The 19,800-nt window shown below is 40.1% G+C and overlaps 1 protein-coding gene across 1 annotated transcript in view; it reads right to left on the reverse strand.

The window, feature by feature from the left end:
- The window catches only part of FNDC3B (fibronectin type III domain containing 3B), a 372,580-nt gene that overhangs the window by 46,425 nt on the left and 306,355 nt on the right, over nucleotides 1-19,800 (reverse strand). Inside the window, exons 12-21 of the mRNA XM_049774635.1 lie at nucleotides 19,568-19,692; nucleotides 16,101-16,275; nucleotides 14,117-14,203; nucleotides 12,801-12,939; nucleotides 10,993-11,064; nucleotides 7,851-7,969; nucleotides 3,995-4,100; nucleotides 2,909-3,081; nucleotides 1,435-1,548; nucleotides 977-1,126 (exon numbers count right to left, since the gene is read on the reverse strand). Of these exons, the coding sequence (XP_049630592.1) occupies nucleotides 977-1,126; nucleotides 1,435-1,548; nucleotides 2,909-3,081; nucleotides 3,995-4,100; nucleotides 7,851-7,969; nucleotides 10,993-11,064; nucleotides 12,801-12,939; nucleotides 14,117-14,203; nucleotides 16,101-16,275; nucleotides 19,568-19,692 (1,260 nt within the window). The remainder of the gene's footprint in view (nucleotides 1-976; nucleotides 1,127-1,434; nucleotides 1,549-2,908; nucleotides 3,082-3,994; nucleotides 4,101-7,850; nucleotides 7,970-10,992; nucleotides 11,065-12,800; nucleotides 12,940-14,116; nucleotides 14,204-16,100; nucleotides 16,276-19,567; nucleotides 19,693-19,800) is intronic.

Genomic DNA, 19,800 nt, shown 5'->3' on the forward strand with positions numbered 1-19,800 from the left:
AATGCTTATGGTAAAGCAAGTCTTAGGCTTAATAAAAACCTTTAGCTAGTGTGGAAAATTAACTTATAAAGGGAGCATTTGCTCCATTAGAGGCCAAGCATTACTGATAGGCTTGTAATTAAACAACTTGATCCACAACTTAAATTAGGTGAAAACATCAATCTGGCATCTCTACGTCTGTATCGATTTAAACTTAAATGTATGTGAAGACAGACCTTCAAGGTCATGAACCACATCTTACTAATCTTTGTATCTCCCTTCTTGATCACCCAGCTCATCCCTGGATTCTGGCACAAAGGAATGCTTCAGAAATGTTACTGAACAAATACAAGAAAATAGACAAAGACCCTGATTTTCCTGCAGATTAGTTCCAATTATTTTAATATTATTTTTGTCTCCAATAAACAGCTGGCATTGCAAGTCTGTCTATGCCAGCTCTACATGGCTTTTCCATTGAAAGGTGCATGTCAGGAGAATATGTAATAGAAGGATCTTCCCCCAAACCTCTCATTTTGCCTTTAGCTTTCCTAAACATTCTGTGAATTCATAAGTAACAGAGCAAAGGTGGTGAAATGGTACAGTGGAGAAGAATCTATTTTTTGTTTTTATTTCAGGATCTCCTGGAAGAGCAGAAATGATCAAAATACATAACAATTAAATATATATGTATATATTTTAAAGAACATATATATTATAAAAACATATATATATGTTTGTGTATATATATATATAATTTTTTTTTTGGTTTTTGGGCCACATCCGGCAGTGCTCAGGGGTCACTCCTGGCTGTCTGCTCAGAAATAGCTCCTGGCAGGCACGGGGGACCATATGGGACACCGGGATTCGAACCAACCACCTTTGGTCCTGGATCGGCTGCTTGCAAGGCAAACGCCGCTGTGCTATCTCTCCGGGATATATTTTGAAAGAACTCTTTTGGAGGCCTTCTTTGAATATCATCTGAAAAAGGTTGTTTTACCTGTAGTTGACAGCAGTATTGTGCAGCAGGCAACAGGTCCCTTATTTCAAAGCCGGTTTCTGTTCCATGATAAACGAGTTCTAAAGATTCTTTATCTTCTCCCCATTCCAACCTGTACTCTGAGATGTCTGCACCCAAGCTTTCAGGACTCTGGAAGGCAGAAATTGACACAGTCAATCATTTCATTAAGAAGTATTCTGTGATGGTTGTGCTCAAGCAAAGTGGAGAAGAGAACACTTTCTAGGATGTTCAAATATATATAAAAGGCAGGGAGGTGATATTCCCTTTCAAGTGTGACTAGTGGTAAAAGTTTTGCAACTCTAATACACAGAAGTGCCAAGAAACATTCATGTGCAAATAATTACTTAACTGTGGCTTTTAGATTTCTGGTTTCTTCATATTCGCATTTAAGGGCAGAATCAAAGAAAAGTTTACTAGAGAACATATACCTGACTTACCTCCCAACTCACTAGGACACAACCATCAGGTGTAAAAGAAATACAAGGTGCTTTGCATTGAGCAGGAGGGCCTGCAGCAGTGGTAATTTCTGAGACATCAGAATAGGGCCCATACTGAAAGTGAAGAACACATATGTTTGTAAGTAATATGTATACACACATTTATAACAAAATGTGGTCTAGACTAATACCTGGAATATTTTATAAATACAAGTTGTTTCAAGATCTGCACTTAGAAACTAAATGTGAATAAAATTTTTTCTTACCCACACTACTGAGTGATAAATAAGACTATATATATATATATTTTTTTAAAGGATCAGAGTTGATCTACCAACATCTCTTATTTTTGAAATCAGAAATAAGACCCAAGATTTTTAACATACCATTACATGCTCTTTCATGTTCATCAAGAGAGAAAGAAAAGCAAATAAGATACAAACAGCATTTTAATGTTTTTGGTTTTATTTTTGGGCCACACTCAGCGATGCTCAAGGGTTACTTCTGCCTCTGCACTCAGAAATCACTCCTGCCAAGCTTGGAGGACCATTTGGGATGCCAGGAATCAAACCAGGTCTGTCCTGGGTCGGCCGCATGCAAAGCAAGCACCCTACTGCTGTGCTATCGCTATGGCCCCAGCAGTTTAATTTTTAATATTAAAAAAAAACCCTACTTGGAATGGTTGGTTATCAAATTCTGAGTATTTCTTCTAGTTATCAGTATATTCTGTTTTGAAAACAAATGCTCCTATTAATGTTTTCTCAGAATGTTCCCAATATCTCAATTATTTGAAGGTTTACTATTGCATTCCTCTTTTCTCTGTAATGCTAACAGACTGCAGTGTTCAGAGCCAGCCAGAATTACTTACAACAGAGAGCCATATCCATTCAAACTGTGTGATGCAGCAAGAATAAAACAACTTCTAGGTTAATGCAGTATGTGAACTATGCTTTTCTAAATAGATAAAAACAAAAAAACCCTGTATATTTCCAAAAATGTAAAATTTCACAAACCCGAGGGCTGAGAGATAGCATAGGGGTTATAGGACATGCCATGCATGTTGGTGAACCTAGTTTCATAGTGCCATCTCTCATCTTTATGGTCTAGGTCATTTTTTGGACTCTGACACAAAGTAGTGTGTCAGAAATGTTACTGAACAAGTGAAAGAAAACAGATAAAGAGCCTTGCTTTCTCAGGAAGATAGACTTTACAAAAGGAAAAAATAATTTATTATAAATCACAGAAGAACATTCTCATTGACCTTAATCTCTATTTTCATTGAATGGTTTAAGGACAAAAGAAACAAAATTTCTAATGCTGGATCTACAGGAAAGTCACAATAATATATCAATTCAGAAAGATGTTATATATATTTTGATTAATGACTATGAGGATCAGATGGATACCACTAAGGGTTTCAGAAACTGGAACACACTTGTTTGGATCACAGTGCACACAGCTTGTTTATACTCACCCCTCCATCATTCAGGGCCCTCACCCTGAACCGATACGTGGTTCCTGGAAGAAGGTTGCCAACCGTGCACTCAAGCTCCGGCCCATGGTACACCTCGGAAGCCACGTCCTCCGGTTCTGTCATTTCTACACTGTACTCAGAAACCTCACAGCCACTTTTGGAGGCAGGAACATCTGGAAAGGGAGCAGTTTTTCATTTTAGGACATTTTTGTGCTTCTACCTGATCATACATGATTTTTCCATAAGATCTGCTAATCATATCTGTATCTCTCCTACCAAGAACCCTTCTTATTCCTGGCCCCATCCAAGGGGGAGTGCGAGAAGGCCCAAAGCCCCCAAACCAAAATAAAACAGAAGAGTAACTACTGAATGTGATATTATTCATATATCCCAAAAGCAAGTGCATGACATTCAATTACATTGATAAAGTCCATTAAAAAAAAAAAAAGAACCTTTAGGAAAATTTCCTCACCCTCAAGGGAAATAAAGAGATATAGAAGGTTGGGGGGAAAAATCTAAAAATCTTGATAGCAAAAGTCATGTTAAATCTATCTTAGAGATCAATGTTAGCACACACTATTATATTTTAGAGATAGCTGGTGAGGGAAAAGGCTGGATTGATTTCTGTATGTTTATGTTAGCAATTTTACATGTTTTAAATTGCTGACAGGACTGACAATGTTAATACAGCTTAAAGCAAATGCAGTAAAAATCTCAAGACTCACACAGGACAAAGATAGATGTGAAAGTATTGGATGTTATTCTACTAGAAAATACTTTTGGTTGTGCTGTATGAGCATAATGTATTTTTTTATGAATAGAATTGAAAAAACTCTTGGAAAAATAAAAACCTGGCTGCTCTAACCTTTCTCTAACAAAGTGCCTTCTGAGGGTGGAGGAGGATGAGTGGCAAATGATTGGAAACGGGAGCAGGAATATAGGAAAGCGAGGTAACACACATTACAAAGGCAAAGGGCATTTCAACAGGAAAGAAAGACCTTCAAGAACATCACAAAGCATTTCATCTTTAGCACGACCTTCAATTGTCAAAAATGTCAATGTCAATGTGAAGATTTGTTCACTCACCCCACTCTAAGTGGACTTCTTTGTGCTTTGGTCTACCCAAAACCCTCGGTGGCCGACACTGACCTGGTGCAATGCTTAATGTGCGAACAGGGACACTTTCAGAACACTGCAGGAGAAACAACGGAGAGAATAATCTCTTAGGAACTGTGAATTATTAAACCCCTACATCCCAGGCAAATTCCACCCATAACTGTGAAGGTAATCAAAAGGGAATAGTTGCACAGTGAAAATTGTACATGTCTTTTTTAGGCAAAAGTATTGTTATGTGTGTGTGTGTGTGTGTTTGTGTTGGTGTGTGTTTCAAGAGTGAATAAATATTTCTTTTTTTTTTTTTTTTGTGGTTTTTGGGTCACACCCGGCAGTGCTCAGGGGTTATTCCTGGCTCCATGCTCAGAAATTGCTCCTGGCAGGCACAGGGGACCATATGGGACGCTGGGATTCGAACCGATGACCTTCTGCATGAAAGGCAAACGCCTTACCTCCATGCTATCTCTCCAGCCCCGTGAATAAATATTTCACATGGTGCTGGCACAAATGATGATTTGTGAAGTCAGATTTGACTGTTCAGTGCTGTAAACACACTATTATTTTTCTTCAAATGCTAACTGGAAAGACCCTTCGTAGGACAGAGAACACAGAACAACAGCTGGATGAAAATTTTAAATGGTGCCATAAAGGGTCACCCATCCACATACAGAGCAGAAAAGCAAATACAGTCAATATTAATCAACTGAGTCTGACATTAACCAGCAGGTTCTGTTAATGATGAAATAGGAAGCCTTTGTGCAGGATTTGCTTGTGTAAGGCTAGTGGTGTGTAAGTTTTTCTCTGAGACAAGATGGAACAATGGAGAGTTGGTGTAGCTCAACCAGATTGTGCTCCTCCTTGGGCTTGGTGTATATGCAATGTGCTCTGTTTGAGGAGGGCAAGCAGGACTGCCCCAGCAAAAGTCCTGGTATAAAAGAGGGACACATGAACTATGGCTTTGATGAAAACATATTCCACCCTGGGAGCCACTCCAGAGGGCTTCAGCACTACTGAGGAATAGCCTAACTGGAGTCTGTCTAAATGACTGGTCTAGCCACAAGAACACCTTAACAATGGGCAGAAAAGAAATAAATACCAGATGACAATGGAGGTAGGCTGACTAGTGAAAAATGCCACCCTAAGAGCAGATGCTCTCTCGAAAAGCCAGTCTAGCCAGCACAGAGCCACCAGCTTCACCTCTTTCAATATCAATGGTTTTGAACTATGTATGGTCATTTCTTTCATGACAATATCTTTTGCCATCTAACTTTGACCACTTTCTGAATATAAGATCAAGTCAGATAATCACTAGCTCATTAAAAGAGATATTCATAGGTATTTATTTGGCCATTCTAAACCAGTAAACACAATGTTTACTGAAACCAACTCTCCAGACATGTTAAGTGACAGCTTTTAGGGTAGAAATGGCAGCTGAAATGAGAAGAGCTGCTAGCTGCAGATGTGCGGGATGGGCACTACGCACTGGTTTTTTAAATTATATTTTTATGGCTATTACTATAAATTTCCAGAAGATGGCAGTAAAATACCTGGAGGTAAGTGCATCTTATAATGCTATAAAACTGTCAGGAGCACCCTGCACATTGACATGATGACCTGGCACAGGCCTCAGAAGTATGGGCATTCTCCATTCACCCCTGAACCAGGGAATCCATCTATGAAACATCTAAAGTTGTCTATGACATCACCTGGAAGCAATCCTCTACCAGGGAAGACCCTACTGCTGCTCTGACATCGATCTACTCAAAAGTCTTCCCTAAACACTGAGAAGACTTAAATAACAACAAAAACCTGCATACTAGACAGGGTGTCTGCATTGCCCTTTAATTGTTAGTTGAAATAAGAGGATGCTCCACACCATCCTGATTTCAATGTAGGATATACAGATTCCAGGATCTTCAATACAGAAACATGATACCAACAACAGAGACTGTGTGAAAAATAAAAGTGTATTGGCACTACAGACAATGACCTGGATTGGACAAACTAGTTTGCCTGGAGCCTAGAATTGGTCTTATGTCAGGAAACTTCAGGGGTAGGGTCTCCTTGTATTTAGGTCAAAGCTTTTCCTTTCCATGTCCCCCATACTTTGGTGGGCCTATGCAAACGATAATTGCCACTCTAACACCATTTTTACTGTGCTCCTTTGACTCTAAACCTTAAAAAAAACCCACTTAAATGTTTGAGGTTAACTTAAACTAATATGCATGTGCATGGAAATGTAAAAAACTACTATGTCTTCAAGTTTAAGGAGTTACATAAATTTTATGGCTTTAGATTGCTTTGTGTACCGCTAAGAAAATTTACAATGTACTACAATCTGGGGTCTTGAAGGACAAAGTAATTGTACATGGGATCTGCTTTATCTTTCTTTGATTGTAAGTTTAAAATTAAGGTGTCAGCAGGGGATTTCTTCTGAAAACTCTGTTTTTGGGTGATTGTCCTTCCACTGTAACTTTATCTTGTCCTCTTTCTTTGCATCATTGTTCACATAATTAAAAATAAAAAAATAAAAAAAAACTGTCAGGAGTAGTAAGAGCAGAGTGGTTTTGGAAGTCCTAAATTCTATGTATTTCCACAGACTGAAATAACTGCATCTTCCTTTACTTAAGTAATGCAAATTTCAGGGAACAGTCAATTTTCGACAATCACTATGTGACTATTGTAAGAGATAACAGTTAATGACAAAAATAGATGAAAATACCACAATTCAGTTGAGAAACATTTGTGCCAATTTCTTGCTTATGTCCTTTAAAGCACAATTAAAAATTTTTTTATTTTAGTTTCCTGATTGGATACCATGGAAAGTTGCACTAGCAACATACTTTTGAAAGTTGGGGTAGTTCAGGCCATAGTCAGTGATGCTCAGAAGAGATTTCTGCCAGTATTTGGCGCCACAGATTGAGTAAGAGCCTCATGCATGCAAAACAAGCAGTCAGATCATTGATCTATCTCCTCAGATCCACATTTATTTTGGAAGGGGGGATCTGAGTCTTTCCAAATGGGGCTAAGGTGGTCAGCAAGCCACTCCAAGCAATACTTGGCCAAATGAGCCAGCGATTCAGTGTTGAGAAAACCCAGAATCAACATGCCAGTGTCTGAAGGCCTTCATGGCTACACCTGAAGGTGCTCAGGGATGGAATTGGGCCATGAATGCCCCATTATTTCTTCTGTACTATATCCCTGGCCTCAGTCCTAAAATGAAGTTAAAAAAATGTTTTTTTTTTGTTTGTTTGGTTTTTGGGCCACACCCGGCATTGCTCAGGGGTTACTCCTGGCTGTCTGCTCAGAAATAGCTCCTGGCAGGCATGGGGGACCATATGGGACACTGGGATTCGAACCAGCCACCTTTGGTCCTGGATCAGCTGCTTGCAAGGCAAAGCCACTGTGTTATCTCTCCGGGCCCAAAACAATGTTTTTTTAATTAAAGAACTGTGCTTAGCAAAATTGCTGAGTTTTAAATATATAACATTCTAGCACCAATCGCAACACCAGTGTTAACTTCCCTGCCATCCCCACTTTGAAAGTTTGTTTCTTGTAGCTAGGCATCTCATGCTTTCAATGTTGTGGTCATCCTACATTTTTTTTAGGTTTGATTTTGATGTTACAGACAGGTTGCTTCAATTTGATCCAAGATGTTTGCCTATTTTATTTCTTTTTTGGGGCCACACCAAGCAGTGCTCAGAGATTCCTGTGATGAGAGAATGGAACTTGGGCCTCCTGCATGCAATACGAAGCATGTGCTCAGGCCCTTGTGCTATCTTATCTTCTTGACACCCCAAATGTATATTTTTACTAAAATGAAACCAACCTGACTGTGTCCACCAGTACTAATACAGCATACTCGGAGTTTGTACAAAGTGCCTGGTTTCAGGTGGGTGAAAGTATATTCCGTGGCAGATCCGCTGTATGCCACTTCCCACTGGCTCGCTGTAAAACAAGGCTCTGTGTGAGTTGATGCCATTAGGAAAAGGAGAAGAGTTTCAATCATTACTGATAAGAAAGCTCTAAGTGGTTTCCATGAAAACCAACATCTCTCATTCCCTCTCCCCACAACAAAAGCTTTTCTTTTACAAAATTAGAACACTACAATAACATGGAAACATTTTTTTTTTTACTTAGTTTTGCTGGCTAGACTACTTAATATCACCATAATTACATTTGCTGACAATGAAGCCTGGCTGCTTGAAACTATACAAAAACCTGTGACTGGCACACAGATGACAGTGGGGGTGGAGGATCGGTGAGTGGGGACAGACAGCAAAGGTCAGGTAATCTGTGAATGGTTCTGGTGTGTGAAGGCTGTTAGGCCAAGGGGTTCCAGGTTGAACTGGCAGAACTGCATGACTTGCCAGTGAGAGTGTGTGAGATACTGAAAATGCTGGGAGGGTCCCCAGTTTAAGAGAGACACTCATTGTGACTCTGGAGCCTTACAAAAGTGGAATCTGTGGGGGATGCACCTATTCTGGGTGTCCACCGATGCTACTGGCATCAGATAATATGAAGTTACTTTAACTGGCTTCTTGTCTTAAATTTGGGTGACTGGGATAGGACTTCTCCTCTATTTTGTTCCTACTTATGCTGTTTCTAGCGGAGTATTTTACAGAGGACTATTTTACAATCTATGATGTGGTTTTCTTGTTGTCTGATTGTTTTTAGGACACATCCAGTGGTACTCAGGTGTACTCCTGGTTCTATGCTCAAGGGTCAATCTTAGTGCGTATACCATGTGCCAAGGATTGAACTATGGTTGGCTGTGTGCAGGCAAATGCCTTAGTCCCTATACAAACTCTCCAACCTCTCCATGAACTTCTCTGAAGGAAACTCATTTTACTATGTTCTAAAATTATATTGCTCTGTATTTTACTATACTAATTCTACAGAGACTAGATTTACAATTACGTTCCATGCACTTGGGCCATATGAGAAAGGGCAAATAAAGGACAAATACCCTGACATGACTAATTAAAAAGCAAGTAGTTTTCTAAGCAGTGAACAGGAATCAGAGCAATTCAATTAATTGTCTTGTGCACACACCAATTTGTTAACTTTAAGTAGAGAATAGCATCTACTTTTGATCTGTCAACAGTGGAAAAGAGGCTCATGACAATCTAAACCAGGGAAATGACATTAAAGGGCTGGATCACCTGCTTTGCAAGCAGGAGACCCAGATTCCATCCCTGGCACTACATGATCTCCCATAACCTCAACTCCCACTGCCAAAAAAACAAAACAAAACAAAGGGCTTTCCACAATAAACTGCTACTCTTATTAAACAAGTTCTCTTCCCAGCAGGTTTTCTGACAGTGGAAAAAAAAAAAACCCACAAACTGGACTCTCAAGATTCTTAGCACAATGTTTAAGATAGCTGTGCTCATCTTAAAGTATTTTGTAGTTTCTACTTAAAACAGGAACATACTGACATGAAAAAAAAATCCTCCAGGTTGCTATCATGACATAGATTAAAAGGAAGCCACACTGTATTGCCAGGTTTAAAAAAAATGTTACTATTAAATATTTCCCATATTTTTTGGCCACACCCAGTAATGCTCAGGGGTTATTCCTGGCTATGAGCTCAGAAATCACTCCTGGCTTGGGGGACCATATGGGACACTGGGGGATCGAACCACAGTCCATCCTAGGTCAGCCGCATTCAAAGCAAACATCCTACTGCTGTGTCACCACTAGGGCCCCCCTCATATGCATTTTTATAACATTAATTATTACATTCATTACCAAGCTGGCAAGATTTGGAAAACTTCTGGTCTGTTTCTGAGTGGTGTTCAGTAGTTATTCTCGGGCTTAGTCCTAGTAGTGTTCATGGGGAGAGGAACTGCAGTACCAAGGATTGAACCCAGGCCTCCAGCTGCCAAAGCCTGTGAGTCCCTGAGCTCTTTCTCCAGAATTGTGAGATAACATTTCTCAAGTTCTAATGATTATACTTCTATGAAAACCTTCAAACCTTAATAGAAATATCTATCATAACAATGTCAGCGAGTGAGGGATGTAGAAAGCCTGTCTCGAATACAGGCGGGTGGTGGTGGTGGTGGTGGTGAGGGAAGAGATAGGGGCATTGGTGATGGGAAGGTTGCACGGTGAAGGGGGTGTTTTTGTTTTGACTGAAACCCAACTACAATTATGTTTGTAATCATAGTGTTTAAATAAAGAAATTATAAAAAAAAAAGGAAAAAGAAAGGAAGATTAAAAAATAAAAATATCTAAGCAAATTTTCAAAGAAATTTTTAATGAATCTGATTTCTGACACGGTTCCTTTTAATTTCCAGACTCTGACTAGTAATAAACAAGTAAATTGACTCAGCAAACATGATTCCAGCAAACATGGAAGGACAGTCTGAATTTGTTATGAAAATAAAATGTTTTCACTAGCTCACTAAGATGAAAGATTTTTGCCATCACTGCAAATAGGGACATAGATTATGGAACTTATTTGTTTTATTCAGTTAATCCTTCCTGCTGATGCTTCTGACACTGCCTGCTTAGGAAAATTTCCAGAGAAAGTATAAAAAATTTGAGTTAATTAGTCTATTTATTATGATTAAGGAAATGTCATAGAAAATAAACAGAAATTGATAAAAGTACATTTTAGGCAGACTCCTCATTCTGTTTTAAAGAGAAACACTGTCTATATACTAATACAATTATTTTATTTATTTATTTTGTTTGCTTGTTTTGGAGCCCAGCAGTGTTCAGGAGTTACTCCTGACTTTGTGCTCAGGGAGACCATATGGAATGCCAGGGACTGAACCAGTTGGTTGCAAGGCAAATGCCATGGCTACAGTATAATCACTCTAGCTCCATAAGGTTTATTTCTTGAAATAGCTTTATCACTCGAATTAATGACTGCCTCCAATTACAATCCAGATAATTGTCAAATCAGAAAGTAGGGTTTACTACTTTTGACTATTTGACTAAATAATTTCCAAAAACTTCACCTTCAGAATTCCCATCAGTAATCTCCAGCATGTACTTGAGTATTTCTGAACCACCATTGTCTTTTGGAGGATCTGGAAAGTGAGAAAAGGTCTTATCAGTTAATCTTGCAGTTATATGCCCAACTTCTTTCTTGAAAAACTACAGAAACCTTCAATATTCATATTTTATTGAATATCATTAAATTATTAAAGATTATAGAGGATTATATAAAGTTGCTAAAGCTAGAAGTGCCAGCGAAATATGGCCAAAACCAAGAAAAATTTTTTCTAAGAATTTTATCAGTTTATTTAATAATTCCAAAGCCTACTCTTTAATAGTCATCTTCATATAAGTTTTTTTTTTTTTTTTTTTGGGTTTTTGGGCCACACCCGGCATTACTCAGGGGTTACTCCTGGCTGTCTGCTCAGAAATAGCTCCTGGCAGGCACGGTGGACCATATGGGACACCAGGATTCGAACCAACCACCTTTGGTCCTGGATCGGCTACTTGCAAGGCAAACACCGCTGTGCTATCTCTCCGGGCCCATATATAAGTTTAAGACAAATACAGAATTTTCTATTTTTAATTTAATGTAAATAATATGACTAAATTCCTCTGAAAGATGGAGAGTCAATTTGCTGAGTCAATTCCACTACAATTTGGTCTTAAGCAAGCTTTATATGCCATGTGTAGATTTTCAGTTTTTTTTTTTGTTGTTGTTTTTTGGGCCACACCAGGTGCCGCTCAGGGGTTACTCCTGGCTATGTGCTCAGAAATCACTCCTGGACCATATGGGACCATATAGGACATATGGGATGCTGGGGATCAAACTGAGGTCCATCTTGGATCAGCTGCGTGAAAGGCAAACACCTTATGCTATGCTATCGCTCCAGCCCCAGATTTTCAGGTTCTTTTTTTTTTTTTTTTGGTTTTTGGGTCACACCCGGCAGTGCTCAGGGGTTATTCCTGGCTCCAGGCTCAGAAATTGATCCTGGCAGGCACAGGGGACCATATGGGGCGCCGGGATTCAAACCGATGACCTCCTGCATGAAAGGCAAACGCCTTACCTCCATGCTATCTCTCCGACCCCATGGTTCTTTTAATCATATTTACTTTTCAGGAAAAAAAAGATATACTAAAAACTTGACTTTAGAAAAATGAGGCAACTTTAGGGGCCAGAGTGGTGGCTTAAGCGGTAGGGTGTTTGAGTACATATCCTTACAACATACTGACATATCTATTTCAATCATAATAATTCACATGACAGATGGGTCACTGTACTCTCTACCATGCACCCTAAGCACCTTATGATGAACCTCAAACTTAAAAATGATAAAGTGCTGAGGTTCAAGACTTTTGGTTACATATCAGAACTTAAGTACTCCTAATCATTGTAACTAGCATTCTACAAGTCTGTTTTAATTCAGATGATGACTTGTAAAATTTATTTTCAGTATCAATTCTATGTTGCTTTATAGTAAATACTGACATTTTAATGGACAAGCTCTAAAAATCATGAAGTAAATAGGATGCTCTTCTATTTGTTCATTTGATCAAATCTGGGAATTCTTAGGCTCCCATATTCATGTTCCAAATATGTACGCCTCCCTTAAATAAGTTGTGCATTTATTTGTCACTAACATTAATTAATATAAAATAAAAATCTGCTAAGCAAGCAGGCAAGAAGAAAAAAGTACAGAGGTTAAGGGACAGTGTTAATCTCAGCACTGCATATAGTTCCCTGAGCACCACTGGGTGTGATCCTAGAAGTGGATAAGTCCAAGCACAGCTTCCTTAAAAAAAGAATAAAGAGGCAGTGAAAACATACCCCATTTGACACTAAAGCCATGAGATGTAACTGGTCCTTTAACAAGAGGTCTCGCTGGAGGTCCAGGTCTGTCTGGACTTGTTGTACAAACCAAAACTTCACTTGGACAGCTTTTCCCTTCCGTGTTGGAAGCAGTCAGCTATAACACAAATGAGAAAACATGAACATGCTCGAGACCTGGGAAATGACATCAATGGTGACTTCAAAAAACACATTGAGATCCAGGCATCCATAAACTCAACACACTTCAGCTCACAGACACACCTTATCTCTTTTGCAATCTTGAACTACTGATTCATAATTTTTCCCCCTGTGGAGCCCTTATGTTCTGTACATCTGGCTCTTCATGAGAGAAAAAGAAAATAAGAGGGTCTCAGCTAAAGACATTTTTAGCTTTTTATAAAGACACAAAGGAAATGAGTATGCATCACTCAGTTCAGCGAATGAGAAGGGAGAGGGAAACAAGAAGAAGAAAAAAAAAAGCACATCACATATTTAAGAGTGAAGCAACGCCACCTTGTGGAGACAGGTTAGCAGCAACCCTCTGCTGGCAAAATAAGAATTTTTAAAACACCAAAACAAAACAAAACAAAATTTCTCTTCTCAAGAAGTCACATATTCCACTTGATAACTAGAAAACTAACTACCTGATGACTATACTCCGTGTTAAGCAACACCATGTGTCCATCAAGTTAGAAAAGGAAGGAAGCAGAAGACAACCTTCCTTTCCAAACGCACAAGGTTCTGCTAGGAATTTGCAATCTCCAGACAGCCTTTAGAGCAAAAAAAACAGCACTGTACTTATTCTCAATAATTGTAAAGCTATATCTGCTGTTTTGGCTATAAAGACTATGGTGATGTTAAAGGCAGGAACCATATGTGGGGTTAATGTCTTAAAAAAATAGACTCAAGCAGGGCTGGTAAGATAAGAGAAAGACAAAAATGGGAGGTAGGGGCTATGACTAGGAAATACCAAGGAGAAAAGAGTCAAAGACCAACAAATGCAAAGCACCAGAAAGGTGAAAAATGCCCAGGAGAAGGGCACCCACCGCCCAGCCTGTGTCTTCCTGGGTGAGAGCATCTGGCCATGCTTCAGAACAATTTATTACAGCACATTACGACAGTTATCTTTCTCCAGAGTAGAATGGAAACTTCCAAGTTCCAAGTATGTGTTTTAGTGGTTTTTCTTTAAAATGTAAAGTGACATGAACCTAAACATAATTTTAAACTGTGGAGTCTATCTGCAATGGGTCAATGGGTGAAGAGAAAAAGAGCTTCATCCGTAAGCAGGTCAGGTACCAAAATAACTGACTCACCCTGAATTTATACTGTGTGCTTCTTTTGAGATTTTTCACAGTACAGGTTAAATCCTCTCCAGTGTATTTTGGGTGGAAAAGGTTATCCTGAAAAGGCAAAGCCAGAAAGAAACATCAGTATCATAAAAATCTGGGCAAGAAATACCTGGGACCGCAGGATTTTTATTTTTAAATCTTGCCTCTTCCCATCAGCTGCAGTGGGCCAGAGCTCTAGCAACTTCCGGAGGAGAAAGCAGTTGGACAAGCTGTGGAACTATGGGAAGCAGTCTTACTTGAGGAAAAACTTCACACTGCAGTTTCTCCTGCTTCGACTTCAACTTTATTGGGAGATTAATACTCATTTGAATGAAAACAACGTTCTCTCTTTGAGACAGTGTAAACTTGCTTTGGAAGGAATGCTCCCACATTTTTTCCAAAGAACAAACTTTTCCTGCTTACTCAATAGGCACATTACAGAAGGAATTTCGCCACCAATTTCCTCCTACTTGGTGAGTCCTGAAAATGTGTTTTTCACTTAGCAGTGTTGTCATGAGAAAGCCCCCTCTGCTGGAGGTTGTCACTGTCAGGCTGCAATGTGCTATGCAATAAATTGACCACACAGTCTCCCCTTCTGACCAAGGAAAACAAGGACAGCTTGGACAGAGAAGACATGTTTTTGGAAGAGGAGAAATATCCCACTTGAGTTGACTATAGACACCTGATCCAATAGGATTCTCAACCAAACATTCAGCCAAGCACCACCACCCATTCATCAAGTACTGGATACATTAGGTCCTCTTCCTGATTTGATCCAGCACTATCTGAAAACAAAGTCTCACCTATAAGAAATCACATCAAGAGGGAGAAAATGATAGGAAAACAAACAAAAAACAAATAACACCCTTCAAATAAAGCATGGCATTTGGTATTAGGCATTAAAAAGAAAAACAAACCTGGGTGAAAGGATAGAGGTTGAATTGGGTCGAATTGATAGTACAGCAAGTAGTGTGCCCCCAACCTGGATTTGATCCCTGGCATCTTGAGCACTGCTAGAAGTGATCCTTGAGCACAGAGCCAGGAATAAGACTTGAGCATAGTCAGGTGTGGTCCAAAAATAGTAATAATGAAAAAGGACAGAGGTGGAGCTGGCAGGGTAGAAATTACAACCACTTCATAGGTGGGTCATTTAGCTTAAAATATGTACAATAAAAATCTCTATCTGGATCTATACACCATATTGCAAGTGTTTAAGTGCTGTGCTACTAGACAGTACAAATGATATAGCACATTTGAAACTTAAAAAATTTTACTGGACAGCACTGTTTTCAAAGAGGGTTCAGAAAGGGGCCCTCCAAAGCAGTGGTATGGAAGTGAGGGTAGTAAAGGAAGTAAGGCAAAGCAATGGCACAGGGTCCAGGCCAAGAGTAGGACTGTAGAGGTCTTAAATTCGAGGATACTTGATGTGTTTCAGTGGCATGCCCAAGACTGATGACACCATAGTGATGAAATCGGTCAGTGATGATGATCCAATTGGGTGTGGCCTTGTTAATGTTCTAAGAGAGCTGGTTCCGGGGGAAGGCACAGCATTAGGAAGAGTTTTAAGTGGAGCTGTAATTTTTGTGTTGTGTGCTACAATATGTGAAATGCTCATAAAATAATGACGATAGGACGGAGTGCAAAGACATATGGGAAGAGTCCAGGTGAGATTCAAGTGCCTTGAGGAAGGGGATCTGCTAATGAACTCTTACAAACTGGCTAAAGTTCTGGATAACTGGTGGAGGAAAAATCTAGAAAAGGAGTTTTTAACTGATTATGTATGGAATCAAGTATAACTCCCTGGGTTTTTGACTCCCCCATCCAGGAAAACAGCAATGCCAGTGGTGGATGTTTACCACAGAGAGGAATTAGAGTCTGGCTGTGAACTTAGGAGGTGAAAGTACGTAATTTTCTATACCCTTTCCTTTTACGATACTGGTAGAAATGGGCTAAAATAAAAAATACTTACATTTTCATCCTCCTGGATTTCTAAGGTATATGTCACCGCTTCCTCAGGTGAACAGCCTTCTGGCTTATTCCACTGCAACGTGACCCATGTGACCCCAGCTCGCACAAGCCTTGGCGCAGAGGGCATCTGAGGAATGTTCCCTAATGTGTAGCACACCACCTCCTGGCTATATCCACTGTGGAGAAGTAAGACCAGTCAGATATACTTAGCAACATCACAAGGAGTTCTGGCTTTTTAGAGAGAAAGAAGTACTGCTGCACTGGTGAGGAAAGAAAAGCCCAGAGCCTGATGCATTCATGTCATACAATATAAGGGCTTTCTGATACCCTGCCCTTTCTGTCAATTGGCTTTAATTTCCTCCTGCAGCCCATCTACTAAAAAAACATACTTTGTATAAGAATGTATTTCCAGTCTTTCTCCCAAAATATACCAGATAGAAAGCATAGCCTCAGGTAATGTTTTAACCAAGTGCTAGGCCATATCTAGCTGGGAGTCAGCCCATCAATATGAGCACCAATAATTGAGTGAAATAAATATTGCACAATATATACAGTGCAACGTTTTTTTTTAAGTTTGTCGATGCTTCCAATTCCTTTTTTTTTTTTTTTTTGTTTTTTTGTTTTTTTGGGCCACACCCGGTGTTGCTCAGGGGTTACTCCTGGCTATGCGCTCAGAAGTCGCGCCTGGCTTGGGGGACCATATGGGACACCGGGGGATAGAACCGCGGTCCATCCACGGCTAGCGCAGGCAAGGCAGGCACCTTACCTCTAGCGCCACCGCCCGGCCCCTGCTTCCAATTCCTTTAAAAGTTCTAAAACTATAGAGAATCTTAATCATTACAGCTTCTTTCCCCCAAACTCTAAAAATTAAGAGGTTGGCCTGGGTAGAGAGGAAGGGATACAAAGATGGTGACATGAAGAAGGTCTTTAGGCTCAGAAGTGGGGACCAATAGCATGGGGAACCTTAAACACATAGTGGCGAAATAGAAAGTTTCCCTTAATCAAGAGTTAGTTACTCAGGAGTGTGGGTGTACCTATTTAAGACCCTAGACCCACCCATTTCGGGGAGGGGTCTTGGAAACCGGATAGTAGGTGTAACCTTACCTGCTAGACCCTCCCATTCCTGGGAGGGGTCGGGGAAAAGGTAGATAAGGCTTGGACCAAGGGAATTCGGCCCTTTTTGGCTTTTTGCCTTTTTGGCTCTTTGCCCGTTCTGCGCTGCTGGGCGCTCTGGCTTTTGGGTTTCTGTGTTCTGGTCTTTGACCAGCATGGAGCCCAAAGGGAAGATGGCTGAAAGGAGTTTAGATGCAGGGCCAAAAATAACTAGTGCTTAAAAGGTTATGAGATAGGCCACACACATGTGGTGAATAGGGCCTGAATAAAGATGATTCTTCCTAAAGCCTGCATGTGAGTAAGTCTTGATTACGCCGATTACCTGGGCCTGGAATTCGCCAGCTGGATGGGGATGAAGCCACGTGGCTGGGGCCTAAGCACAAAGGCCTCCATCCATCGCCATCCAGCCCCATCGTTAATTATTCATGCAACATCGCATGGAACTACGGAAGAAAGCCACGTGGTAAAATCAGCGTGGGACAAACCAACATCTGAACTTTAAAAGTTTACAAAAGCCACGTGGTGAGATCAGCGTGGGACAAATTAATCTAAACTATGGTTTTAGGTGTAGAAAATTAGTGGGTAGTAATATTTTACTCATAGTTGGTAATGTAATAAGTTTTAGTTAGTTAGTGGTTAAAAAATAAAAATAAAAGGGAAGTAGTTCTGTTTAGCTCATTTAAACATCTAATTTCTAACCACCTGCATCTTTGTCTTAGTCATTTTCTTTATGATTTAAATGTGTTTTGTTGTCTTTCAAAGTTAATATTTTCAATTGCAAAATGTTTTACTGTGTATTTTAATGTACTTAGCCTGTTTTTAAAATGTATGTTATGCATGTATGCTAAAGTACTTATGTATAGAAAAGGTATAGGAACATGAAGTTCCCCCAATATAGTTTAAAAGTATAGGAACATGAAAGTTCCAAAATAGTGCTTGGTAAAAAAGCATTAATAGAATTTTAGGTTACAGGTGTAAAGTATATTTTGCAAAAATATGTTTTTGAAAAGGGCTGGTATATTAATTTTCACTCTATTACGTTGGTGCATAAAAATATTAAGAAAAGGAGGAAATGTGGGTGTACCTATTTAAGACCCTAGACCCACCCATTTCGGGGAGGGGTCTTGGAAACCGGATAGTAGGTGTAACCTTACCTGCTAGACCCTCCCATTCCTGGGAGGGGTCGGGGAAAAGGTAGATAAGGCTTGGACCAAGGGAATTCGGCGCTTTTTGGCTTTTTGCCCTTTTTGGCTCTTTGCCCGTTCTGCGCTGCTGGGCGCTCTGGCTTTTGGGTTTCTGTGTTCTGGTCTTTGACCAGCATGGAGCCCAAAGGGAAGATGGCTAAAAGGAGTTTAGATGCAGGGCCAAGAATAACTAGTGCTTAAAAGGTTATGAGATAGGCCACACACATGTGGTGAATAGGGTATGAATAAAGTTAATGCTTCCTGAAGCCTGCCTGTGAGTGAGTCTTGATTACGCCGACTACCTGGGCCTGGAATTCGCCAGCTGGATGGGGATGAAGCCACGTGGCTGGGGCCTAAGCACAAAGGCCTCCATCCATCGCCATCCAGCACCATCGTTAATTATTTCATGCTACACAGGAGATTTCGTTTTAAAACTGCTTTTTTAATCCACTGACATTCCCTATAAAATTCAGGGGTCTCAAACTTGAGGCCCTCCATAAAACATTTTGTGGCCCTGCCCTAGAGGAATCTCTTTTTGTTTTGTTTTGTTTTAGTTGCTTGGGTCACACCCCCCAATGTTCAAGGCTTACTACTGACTTTGCACTCAAGGATCACCCTGACTTTGCCTCCTGTGGCCCCCAGGTAAATTGAGTTTGAGACCCCTGCAATGAAGTCTCTCCTTTGTCCCAAGCAGCAAATGGGCCTGAGATAGACAAGATCCTCTAATCCAGTGGCCGACTCTGACCATCTCAGAAGCCTTTCTTTGTTCAGGAAATACACATAATTGAAAAGGGCAACTGAATAAGCAGTTTACTAAGGTCATGAGTGAAAAAAGGTACTTGATCTGAAAAACTAAAACCCCAAGTAGGTTTCCTTCCAAAATCTGGGTTCTCAGATAACCCTCATGTGGCTTTTGAGAGCCACATGAAACTCAAGAAAACTGTAGCTAAGTTTCTCAGAGATGTCTGTGCCCCCGATGGTGATGGTTATATGAAACGTTAACTCTCTAGTCACCCCTCTATGCTCTGATTAGGATTCATTCTCCTCACACCTCAAATTGAGTTTAGTTTGGAGTTAGGGTCAATGTCATGCTTTCCACCAGACTCAGTGAAGCAGACTCAGAATCGCCACACAAATGTTGAAACAAAATGTGAACAAGGAAATGCCATACCTAGTGCCAATGTCATTGCGAGCAGCCAGCCTGAATGTGTACCCCATTGCTGGACAAAGCTTGGTCAACTTGCAATGCTTCTGACTCCCAAAGAAGCACTGTCTGAAACCGCTGTTTCTTTTCCCCTAAAAGAAAACAGTGAACAATACATAAATGTCTGATAAGTAAATTGAGTGATTCATGTCCTAGTTGGGAGGAAGAGAAGCTTCTGGGGAAGCGTCCCTATTGTGAAA

The sequence above is a fragment of the Suncus etruscus genome, chromosome 6 (assembly GCF_024139225.1).
Source record: "Suncus etruscus isolate mSunEtr1 chromosome 6, mSunEtr1.pri.cur, whole genome shotgun sequence".
In the NCBI taxonomy this organism is placed as follows: Eukaryota; Metazoa; Chordata; class Mammalia; order Eulipotyphla; family Soricidae; genus Suncus; species Suncus etruscus.